This window comes from Eleutherodactylus coqui, chromosome 10 (genome assembly GCF_035609145.1).
Source record: "Eleutherodactylus coqui strain aEleCoq1 chromosome 10, aEleCoq1.hap1, whole genome shotgun sequence".
In the NCBI taxonomy this organism is placed as follows: domain Eukaryota; kingdom Metazoa; phylum Chordata; class Amphibia; order Anura; family Eleutherodactylidae; genus Eleutherodactylus; species Eleutherodactylus coqui.
In genome coordinates this window covers 17,945,572-17,957,856 of record NC_089846.1, presented here as the reverse complement: position 1 = coordinate 17,957,856, position 12,285 = coordinate 17,945,572, and the positions used below count along the sequence as shown (strand labels likewise).

At 40.1% G+C, this 12,285-nt stretch overlaps 1 protein-coding gene across 1 annotated transcript in view; it reads left to right on the top strand.

The window, feature by feature from the left end:
- CACNA1B (calcium voltage-gated channel subunit alpha1 B) overlaps positions 1-12,285 on the top strand; it is a 362,074-nt gene that overhangs the window by 273,664 nt on the left and 76,125 nt on the right. The window contains exons 20-23 of the mRNA XM_066580423.1: positions 1,756-2,577; positions 3,755-3,936; positions 8,259-8,385; positions 9,257-9,386. Coding sequence (XP_066436520.1) covers positions 1,756-2,577; positions 3,755-3,936; positions 8,259-8,385; positions 9,257-9,386 — 1,261 coding nt within the window. The remainder of the gene's footprint in view (positions 1-1,755; positions 2,578-3,754; positions 3,937-8,258; positions 8,386-9,256; positions 9,387-12,285) is intronic.

Here is a 12,285-nt window from a genome sequence, read left to right as displayed (position 1 = left end):
GCCGCTCCGCCCCCCTGCTGGCCGCTCTGTCAGAGAGCCAGTAATACTCGCTCTTGTGTGACAGCACGGGAGCGAGTACATGCGGGGACAAGTGTCGGGCATCGTTTGCCCGACAGTCGTCCCTTGTAAATAGGGCCTAAGCAGCCAAGGGCCTTGAAATGTGTTACCTGTTGGCTTGAAATAAAGTTCATTTTAAGCTAGCGTTTCAGCTTGAATTTCCTTCAAGTCACTAGCTGTCAACAGTCTTTTTCACTCCACAACCACTCCAAGAAGATGTCTGACAGATATCAAGGGAGGATGGAATGTAACAGTCCTTATAAGCAAGTATAGAAAGTGTGTTCAACTTAGGGATTTGTCTCTTTCCCTCTGTCTGCTGCAACCCAACACTATCAAGCATTTAACTCCATCTGTAGACCTTGTTTGGTGGCCGCTGCTGCTGTAATCAGTCTGTGATCCCTGACCTGGCAGAGGGGTCAGGGGGTCACAGTATGATTGCATTAGCAGTGGCTGTTGGATTGAAGCTACATATGGAGTGAGTTAAATGCTTGATGGTGTGGGGTCGTTGCCTGGCCGGAGGTCCACGAATGGGGTCACTACTGGGACCACTATGGGGGTCAATGTTTATACTGGGACCACAAAGGGAGACTCTATTACTGTGAGGGTCACTACTGCTACTGTACTACTATTGGGACCACTATGGGGGTCACTATTACTAGGAGAACACTGTGGGGGGTCACTATTACTTCCGGGCCCACTAACATAGTCATTATTACTACTTGGGCCACTAACGAGGTCATTAGTACTACTGGAACCACTAACAGGGTCAATATTGCTACTGGTGCAACTAACAGGGTCACTATTACTACTGGGGCCATTAAGGTGGTCACTATTGCTATTGGAGCCAATAAGGGGGACACTTACTATTGAGGGCACTATTACACCATCACTTCAGACAAGTCTTAGTGGTTCAAAAATGTATTGGGTATCTTTTTCAATGCCTGCAAAATGAATGTGTTTTTGTAGGGAGAGGGGCACCATTTAAAAATTAGCCCCAGGGACACCCCTGGCTGCCACTCTACTGCCTTATTGTATAGTGTTGTTGTAAAGCACATTGCCTGGTGCTATATTGAATTCTTATGTTCCGATGACGGCTGCAGAGAATATATCATCACCAGGCACCAAGGCGCATCTGCAATCTGTGTCCGAGCCAACAGCTATGGACCTACCCAGCTATGATCATCTTATTGGGAGGAAGTCTTGTGTATCCTTCATTCATGGACAATTAGATTATGGTATCTAAGATGTTTTGGGCTTATTTGTTGTACTTGTTGCTGTGTTCCCATAGACTGTTTGTTTTGTGTTTCTTGGACTGCTCGTTTCCTTTGTATGTGAGGTCAGTATTCTATAGCGAGGGATATAGGAGATCACTACCCTATTCTTAACCTTCCGTCCCTGCCTGCCTACCTCAGAGTCCTAACCCTCACACATAAATGACTTTTTCTTTTTCTATTCTGGTATTAATCTATGATCTGGTCATCCGTACTTTCCTGCACTCATTCTCCTTTCTCACTATCTCATTTTGACCATCATGAATTATTCGTAATGCAATTAACATCATAATTCTTCAAGGCTTTCTATATCCATCTTTTTTTTTTGCTACACTGGTTTTGCATTCATTCACGCCTACATCCACCTTTTGACTTAATGGTATGCATTGCTTGTATTTCGGTGCATAACTTCCTTTCCTCCCTTTAGTAAACAGCAGAACTCAACCAAATGTCGGTCAGTGTGGGAGCAGCGAACCACCCAGATCCGTATGCATAACTTCCGTGCCAGTTGTGAAGCCCTCTACAGCGAGTTGGAACCTGAAGATCGACTGAGGTATGCAACCACCCTACACCTAAGGCCTGATATGAAGAGTCACATGGATCGGCCACTGTTGGTTGACCCCCAGGATTCCACAGAGACAAAAGATGGCAGCCCAGAAGCACTACCTCCAAATGAAATAGAGCCTGGTACTGATGCGACTGCAGAACAAATACCACGAAAACATCGGCATAGAGATAGGGGAACTACAGAAACCAATGGCGGTGGGCGAGACAATGGAAATCACAATGGTGATTCTGGCAGCAATGATAGAGAAGAACGCCACAGACAGCACAGAAGTCGTAGCAAAGAAGGGGAAGGCAGTAAAGAAGGTGGAAGAGGAGAGCGGAACCGGAGTCAGGAAAGAGGAAAAAGACACCATCGAAGGGCTTCTCCAGAAGAGGGGACAGAGAGGGAACATCGACGACACCGCACACACCGCCATTCTGCTGAGAGACAAGGCAAAGAAGGCAATGGGCAACCTCCTTCTAGCAGTAAAGGAGAAAGAAAGTCACGACATAGAGGGGGTGGATCTAGGTCTGGCAACAGGGATGGCGATGGTACAACTCGAGTGGGAGAAAATGGAGAAGAGATTCCACGGTCGCGACATCGGAACAGGCACAAAGCACTTTCTACGTATGATACAGAGGAAAAAAAAGAAAATAAAGAAGGAGAAGCAGGAGATAGAGAGCATCGCAACCACAGGTTGAGGTAAGACTGTCATTATTTAGGCCTTTCTGCACTTTGCAAATGGCTAGAATCACCAATGTGTCATTATACTGGATTGCCATATTGTAGTTATAATGGAAAGCTCCAATATTGGAACCTAAATTGTGTTAGGTATTGTTTAAACTTTTCTCTAGAGCTCCGGATTATGAGGTTACACTCGACAAAAACAATCATGAGTCCAGGCCACATTTAAAGGGTGCATAAGGATAATGAGCATAGGGTTAGAAAAGCAATGTATGCAATCAATCCACAAATTTATGGGTGGTGTTGAGCAAGCCAAATCAGTAGAACCCTGATTCGGGTCCAACTTTGCTAAAAGTTCAGTTCGACACAAACTTGTAACAAGTTTTTAACAAAGTTCTACTCGAAACAGGGTTCTACTGGTTCAGTTCGCTCAACATTGGTCCTGAACACTGGTGTATAACACTGTCTAAGAGCAATAAAAGCCTTGTATAACACTTTCAGAATGTCATACAGAGCTTTTATGGCTCTAGCATAGTGTTGTACACCAGTTTTAGAAGTTTTGATGGACTTCTGGTTCAGACTGAAGTGAACATTGTGCAAAAGTTCGGCGAAACGGCCAAATCGAACTTTTCAAAAGTTCGCTCATCACTACTCATGGGAGTATGTCATAGCTAAAAAGCAAGGACAGTGAGTAGTCTCACTCAACTAGGTGGTTGGAATTGGAGTGTAGACTCACATTCCATACTATTAGCAGATTTGGTTACATATGAGTACAGTATAACATTCCACAATAATCTTTTGTCTGATTGGCCTGGTCAACATATCCAGAATTCCTGCTCTCTGGGGATTTTACTGAGGAGATAACTAACACCTCTCCAGGTAGTCTGGGCCACTAGTCATCTCATGTGCCTTACCAGCTTGAAGATTATGAGGAGGCTGACCCAGATGTTGCGGTTTTTAAAGTAGCCCAATTATGAATTGCGCCCAGGCAGTGACAGAGCATAATAAATTGTCTTACTTCAGTCTGTATCCCTCGCAGTTACATTTTCAAAGTCTTCTTCTCAGCATGTGCTAGATATTTTATGTTATCACCTTAGTTATTAAAATTCAATATACCGCTATGCAGTGTTTTCTTGCCATCTTCTCAATATTCATATCATTGGAAGCCATGATAATAACAGCTATCTCTCTGCAGGGACCACCGTAATGAGGCCGATGTTCCCATTGGAGGACTTCAGCAGTTACCAGAGCAGCCAGAAGATGCTGATAATGAGAAGAATGTGAACAGGATGTTCCAACCCCATGCAGAGCGGTCCAGTATGGTTAATATACCAGTAACCATCACCGCACCGCCTGGAGAGAGTGCTGTTATACCAAGTAAGAATAGGATCCTGGCAAGTGCCGTCACCAGCAACACTGCTGTGCCAAGCCTTTAATTTATGTACATCTTTAACAACGCTCACGTCAGTAAAGGTTTGAAGGTTAATGCATAAAGGGCTCTTGCCAAACTCTAAAGCATTTATTTACACACACATTTATTTATATCATCTTGACAAATGGAATTTAATATTTTTAATTAGTATTACAAGGAGATTATTTTTGCATTGTTCATACTGTTATCTTGATGAGACTGTAACTTGAAGGTAGAAGCCAAGTCGAACTTTTGGACACAAGACCCAATACTGTATGTCCACCAACTTAATGCCCTATAATTATGTCTTGATCAAGTTTCCGCTTAAAGGGGTTCTCTGGGACATTAACACCAATGGCCTATCCTTAGGGCCCATTCACACAGGCATAAATGAGATTCTCAGGTGCAATTTGCATCTGCCTAATACCCATGTACTAATGAACATTGCATGTCCAATTCTGGTCCATGATATGGGCCAGAATAGGTCATCCTGTGACTTTTTTACACAAACCAGAGATTTATGTTAAAAATGCCTTTGTGTATAATTAATTGGCTACAATAGAACACAAAATATGCCCATGGGTCCTTAAGGTGGAATCTCAGAATGTTAGATTTGGAAGGGACCTCCACAGTCATTGGGTCCAACACCCTGCTCAGTGCAGGATCACTAAATCATCCCAGACAGATATTTGTCCAGCCTCTGTTTAAACATTTCCATTGAAGGAGAACTCCCCACCTCCCATGGTAACCTGTTCCACTCATTGTTCACCCTCACACTGTCAAAAAGTTTTTTTCTAATACCTAGTCTGTGTCTCCCCCCATTCAGTTTCATCCCATTGCTTCTAGTCTTTCCTTGTACAGATGAGAATAGGGCTGATCCCTCTGCACTGTGACAGCCCTTCAGATATTTGTAGACAGCTATTAAGTCTCCTCTCAGCCTTCTTTTTTGCAAGCTAAATATTCCCAGATCCTTTAACCGTTCCTCATAGGACATGATTTGCAGACCGCTCACCAACCTGGTAGCTCTTCTCTGAACTTGCTCCAGTTTGTCTATGTCTTTTTTTTAAAATCAGGATGCCCAGAACTGAATACAGTATTCCAGATGAGGTCTGACTAAGGTCTAATAATTACCTCCTATGATCTAGACTTTATGCTTCTCTTAATACATCCCAGAATTGTGTTTGCCTTTTTGGCTGCTGCATCACATTGTTTGCTCATGTTCAGTCTATGATCTATTACTATACTCAAGTCTTTTACACATGTGCTGCTGCGTAGCTTAATTCCTCGCATTCTGTATGTGCTTTTTTCATTTTTCTTGCCTAGATTTAGGACTTTGCATTTCTCCTTCTTAAATACCATTCTGTTAGTCGCCGCCCACTGTTCAAGCTTTTTTAGATTTTTTTTTTAATCCTGTCCCTCTCTCTTCTAGTGTTAGCTATCCGACCTAACTTTGTGCTGTCGGCAAATTTGATGAGTTTCCCCACAATTCCTTCTTCCAGATCATTTATAAACATGTTGAACCACACTGGGTCTAGGACAGAGCCTTGTGGTACCCCACCTGATATGACTTGTTTGTTACAATCCCATGCTGGCTCTAGTTAATTATTACACTCTTATCCAAGTACTTGCATACATGATGTTTAATAATTTGTTCAAGCATCTTTCCCAGTATAGAAGTCAGGCTCACAGGCCTGTAGTTTCCTGGATCCACCTTCTTCACTTTTTTGAACATAGAGACAACATTTGCCCCTTTCTAATCTTCTGGGACTTCTTCTGTTCTCTAGAAATTTTTAAAGATTCTGGCAAGTGGTTCAGCAATTGCCTGTCCATGTGCTCTATGAGGGCAATTGCCTGTCCATGTGCTCTATGAGGGCGCAATTGCCTGTCCATGTGCTCTATGAGGGCACAACCCCTGTCCATGTGCTCTATTAGGGCACAACCCCTGTCCATGTGCTCTATTAGGGCACAACCCCTGTCCATGTGCTCTATTAGGGCACAACCCCTGTCCATGTGCTCTATTAGGGCACAACCCCTGTCCATGTGCTCTATTAGGGCACAACCCCTGTCCATGTGCTCTATTAGGGCACAACCCCTGTCCATGTGCTCTATTAGGGCGCAACCCCTGTCCATGTGCTCTATCAGGGCACAACCCCTGTCCATGTGCTCTATTAGGGCACAACCCCTGTCCATGTGCTCTATTAGGGCACAACCCCTGTCCATGTGCTCTATTAGGGCATAGAAACACCCTAGATCAGTATTCCCTGCTTGAGACTCTCCTTTAGGACCCAAAAATGGAGATCAGCCCAGTAAGAATGGCAACTTTTCTGACAGACCTTCTGTGGTCCTGTTATTACAGGACAGACATGTAAATAGCTGTCTTGCAATATTACCAATTTATTAACTTTGCCCTTGCTTAACTCCTAAACAAGTAAAGATAAGGCGATACTGACACTTCCAGTGTGTTTCTGAGTAAATTCTAGCCAAGACTTCTATATCACATGACTCCCCCCCCCCTTCCCATTTGAAAACCTAAGCTGAATTCAATATGGCGGGGCTCAAAATGGCGACTGAAAACATCTCCTCCACCAAAATGCAGCCTCCCTCCCAATTAATACTTAAGTCACTTTTCTCATTAGTACCTCAGTTAAATGGGTGCGTCCAGACTTTTGCCTCACTCTGTAGATTTCAACTCACATGGCCACTCCAGAAAAAATATATGAGGGTGGCTGTGGCATCCCCCAGCAAGATTAGCTGATTGCTTGCCAAAGGTGTAGAGAGCGGAACAACTGATCGCCCTGGGTCCTGCATTCTGGAAAGGGGTATGCTGTTTTGTCTGACAACACCTTAAAAAGATATATGGACCCAATACAGACAAAAATATGTACAAAGAAACCATCTTTTAATACACTTTGTGGACAAGGTCCCAATGCTATATAGCACGAAGCATTCCGCCTACGCCCAGACAGCAGTCAGGATGACTCCGGCAACATCCAGCCTCCTAGTGCGGAAGTCATGGTTTGATATTAAGATCGCTCTTTTAGGATATATACTTCACAGATGAATTTACTTGGGTCATAAAAGGTGACATTTTATTGAGTGAGTTCAAGTCTAAAGAGCTTCTGGCGTCAAGTGACTTCTGACGTAGTCATGTTTGTCTACAATAAAACACCAGCACCCTTGGCACAAGGAATATTTGTTTCCCAGTCATGGTGAGTCAAGAGAATATAACATAAAACTTAGCCAAGGACAGTCCATTAATGCAGCTTCCTACAACACCCGGCCTTCAAAGTCAACCAGATTCTCATTTAATTAAAAAGACCTTACAATATCTCATATAACATTACATGCACACTTTCCAACGTAACGAATCAATCGTTTATACGGGGCCGTGAGAAAACAAGGTGTTTCCAACATTCTGCGTCTGAGGAAATCTCAAGTCACTGTCCTGGAGACCACTGAAGGGACAGCATCCAATACTGCGTGTACCCTGTATAATTAAAGAGAGACTTAATATCTAAAAAGAAGACTTGACTAGGATAGATCAGGGTGCTAAAACAGAATGTGTATCCCAGAACGCATCTCAAAAACTTCAGATCACGACTACATCTGGGTGGGAAACAAATGGGATGGGAACAGGAGAAATAACTGGCGCTGCTGATAGACACAGGCAGTGGCAGAAGCTCATGTCGACGGGTAGCTTTATTGAGCAATGAGTTTCAGTATCGAAATGGTACCTTCCCAATAAAGCTACTTGCCAGGCCAAAGGAAGTAATGATTTTGATACTGAAACGCGTAGCCCAATAAGGCTACATGAGCTTCTGCCACTGCCGGTGCCTATCAGCAGCGCTGGTTATTTCTCCTGTTTCCATCCCACTAGTTGACTGCTCATTGAGGTGAGCCTTCAGCATGCACAGCCTTATACGTTGGGAATCCCATCGGCTTCTGTCTTTCACTTTTTCAAGGTACCCGCACAGGAAGCGCTCTTCTTGATTTTGTTATAGATATCCAGGTGGTGGGCAGCTTTCCACAGCAGAAACCCTCCTCCTATTGTGTGATGTTCAATTACAAAATTAGGGTAATTAAGCAGCACCACTTTGCCACCATCTTGCTCCTATTTATTCCCTATTCATAATTGAGGAGGTGATCCCCATGTTCTTTTGCCAGACTTCTGCTATAGTGCTGATCCTGTAGATGGACATCAAGGGGTTACTTTCTGCTCTTTTTTCCTGTTCCTTTTTTAGGTTTATTGTCCCTTTAACATTGTCATATTACACTTGTTTCTTTTAAGTAAATAATGTGGAGTTTGAGGTGAAATCTGAAGAGAAAAAGGAGATGGAGGCAGAGGACCTGACGAAGAATGGGCCAAAGCAGATCCTGCCGTACAGCTCCATGTTCATCTTCAGTTCCACCAATCCGTAAGTACCAGGAACCCAGTGTTTTATTGTTCTAGGTATCAATGCACTATCTTCATTTGTCCTCAGGTGTCAGCTTAACATTGGCAAGCGTCTTAGTATCCTTGTACCCTAAAAGAAAGGAAAACTCTAGATCCTTTGTGGTGTTTGGATACGTTCTTTAGCTGATTACTTATTGGAGTGCTATGTATTTCTACACAAAGTATTTTTTTTCCTTTGTTGCATGACTTTCCTTGTGTCTGGTACACTGAGAAACCTATAATTGTTTACATTGTTGGTTTTGACTGTCTGTACAGCATTACAGTATATGTACCTTAAAATGTCAATGTGCTAGATCCCTCAAGTGTCAAATGAATTTGAGTAATATTTGTGCAGTGCTAAGCGAGAAGCCTGCAATCCAGCTGTGAAGTCTGTCGGTGTAAACCCTCTGCAAGAGTGCTAACGACCTTAACAGTGACATCAGCGCTCTTGCAGTCATTTACCTGACTGTCGGCCCGTGTAAAAGGGCCATAAGCTAATGTTATAAAACCTAAATTGTCAACCTCACATCATTCTAGATTTCCATTTGTCAGCGTTTCAGTGTTCTTGATCCATGTCATTGTCATTTTAACAAGACCTCAAAACTGTGTTTTCTAGTGAAAGCCTTACCATATATTATTTAGTGACCCCCAAGAGCAGATTAGTGGAATCCAGCGTGTTGACTTATGCTATCACTGTCAGATCATTTGCTTTACATTTTGAGGAATAATGTCTTTACATAGGCTAGTGATGTCTATTTGATTAACCAAAATATCTTGATAGAGTTATCTAATCTATCTATCATCTTCCACATGAACTTATAAGGATAAATGCCTTTGTTTTTTTACTCTGACAGAGTTCGTCGCTTGTGTCATTACATTGTCAATATGCGCTACTTTGAAATGGTTATACTGATGGTGATTGCACTAAGTAGCATAGCACTGGCGGCAGAAGATCCTGTTCAAGCTGATGCCCCTCGTAATGACGTAGGTACTCCTCTAAAGCATATGTACGCGATAATATAACTATATAACTACTATAATACTGCTCCCTATGTACAAGAATATAACTACTATAATACTGCCCCTATGTACAAGAATATAACTACTATAATACTACCCTCTATGTACAAGAATATAACTACTATAATACTGCCCCCTATCTACAAGAATATAACTACTATAATACTGCTCTTATGTACAAGAATATAACTACTATAATACTGCCCCTATGTACAAGAATATAACGACTATAATACTGCTCTTATGTACAAGAATATAACTACTATAATACTGCCTTCTATGTACAAGAATATAACTACTATAATACTGCCCCCTATGTACAAGAATATAACTACTATAATACTGCCCCCTATGTACAAGAATATAACTACTATAATACTGCTCTTATGTACAAGAATATAACTACTATAATACTGCCCCCTATGTACAAGAATATAACTACTATAATACTGGTCTTATGTACAAGAATATAACTACTATAATACTGCTCCTATGTACAAGAATATAACTACTATAATACTGCCCCCTATGTACAAGAATATAACTACTATAATACTGCTCTTATGTACAAGAATATAACTACTATAATACTGCCCTCCTATATACAAGAATATAACTACTATAATACTGCCTCCTATGTACAAGAATATAACTACTATAATACTACTCCCTATGTACAAGGATATAACTACTATAATACTGCTCTTATGTACAAGAATATAACTACTATAATACTGCCCTCCTATATACAAGAATATAACTACTATAATACTGCCTCCTATGTACAAGAATATAACTACTATAATACTGCTCCCTATGTACAAGAATATAACTACTATAATACTGCCCTCCTATATACAAGAATATAACTACTATAATACTGCCTCCTATGTACAAGAATATAACTACTATAATACTGCCTCCTTTGTACAAGAATATAACTACTATAATACTGCTCCTACGTACAAGAATATAACTACTATAATACTGCCCCCTATGTACAAGAATATAACTACTATAATACTGCTCCTATGTACAAGAATATTACTACTATAATACTGCTCCTATGTACAAGAATATAACTACTATAATACTGCCCCCTATGTACAAGAATATAAGTACTATAATACTGCCCCCTATGTACAAGAATATAACTACTATAATACTGCTCCCTATGTACAAGAATATAACTACTATAATACTGCCCCCTATGTACAAGAATATAACTACTATAATACTGCTCCTATGTACAAGAATATAACTACTATAATACTGCTCCCTATGTACAAGAATATAACTACTATAATACTGCTCCCTATGTACAAGAATATAACTACTATAATACTGCCTCCTATGTATAAGACTACAACTACTATAATACTGCCCCCTATGTACAAGAATATAACTACTATAATACTGCCTCCTATGTACAAGAATATAACTACTATAATACTGCCTCCTATGTACAAGAATATAACTACTATAATACTGCCCCCTATGTACAAGAATATAACTACTATAATACTGCTCCCTATGTACAAGAATATAACTACTATAATACTGCCCCCTATATACAAGAATATAACTACTATAATACTGCCCCCTATGTACAAGAATATAACTACTATAATACTGCTCCTTATGTACAAGAATATAACTACTATAATGCTACCCCTATGTACAAGAATATAACTACTATAATACTGCTCCTATGTACAAGAATATAACTACTATAATACTGCTCTTATGTACAAGAATATAACTACTATAATACTGCCCTCCTATATACAAGAATATAACTACTATGATACTGCCTCCTATGTACAAGAATATAACTACTATAATACTGCTCCCTATGTACAAGGATATAACTACTATAATACTGCTCTTATGTACAAGAATATAACTACTATAATACTGCCTCCTTTGTACAAGAATATAACTACTATAATACTGCCCTCCTATATACAAGAATATAACTACTATGATACTGCCTCCTATGTACAAGAATATAACTACTATAATACTGCTCCCTATGTACAAGGATATAACTACTATAATACTGCTCTTATGTACAAGAATATAACTACTATAATACTGCCTCCTTTGTACAAGAATATAACTACTATAATACTGCTCCTACGTACAAGAATATAACTACTATAATACTGCCCCCTATGTACAAGAATGTAACTACTATAATACTGCCTCCTATGTACAAGAATATAACTACTATAATACTGCCCCCTATGTACAAGAATATAACTACTATAATACTGCCCTCCATGTACAAGAATATAACTACTATAATACTGCTCCTATGTACAAGAATATAACTACTATAATACTGCCCCCTATGTAAAAGAATATTACTACTATAATACTGCTCCCTATGTACAAGAATATAACTACTATAACACTGTCCCCTATGTACAAGAATGTAACTACTATAATACTGCCTCCTATGTACAAGAATATAACTACTATAATACTGCCTCCTATGTACAAGAATATAACTACTATAATACTGCTCCCTATGTACAAGAATATAACTACTATAATACTGCCCCTATGTACAAGAATATAACTACTATAATACTGCCTCCTATGTACAAGAATATAACTACTATAATACTGCCTCCTATGTACAAGAATATAACTACTATAATACTGCCCCTTTATGTACAAGAATATAACTACTATAATACTGCCCCTCTATGTACAAGAATATAACTACTATAATACTGCCTCCTATGTACAAGAATATAACTACTATAATACTGCCCCTATGTACAAGAATATAACTACTATAATACTGCTCCCTATGTACAAGAATATAACTACTATAATACTGCCCCCTATG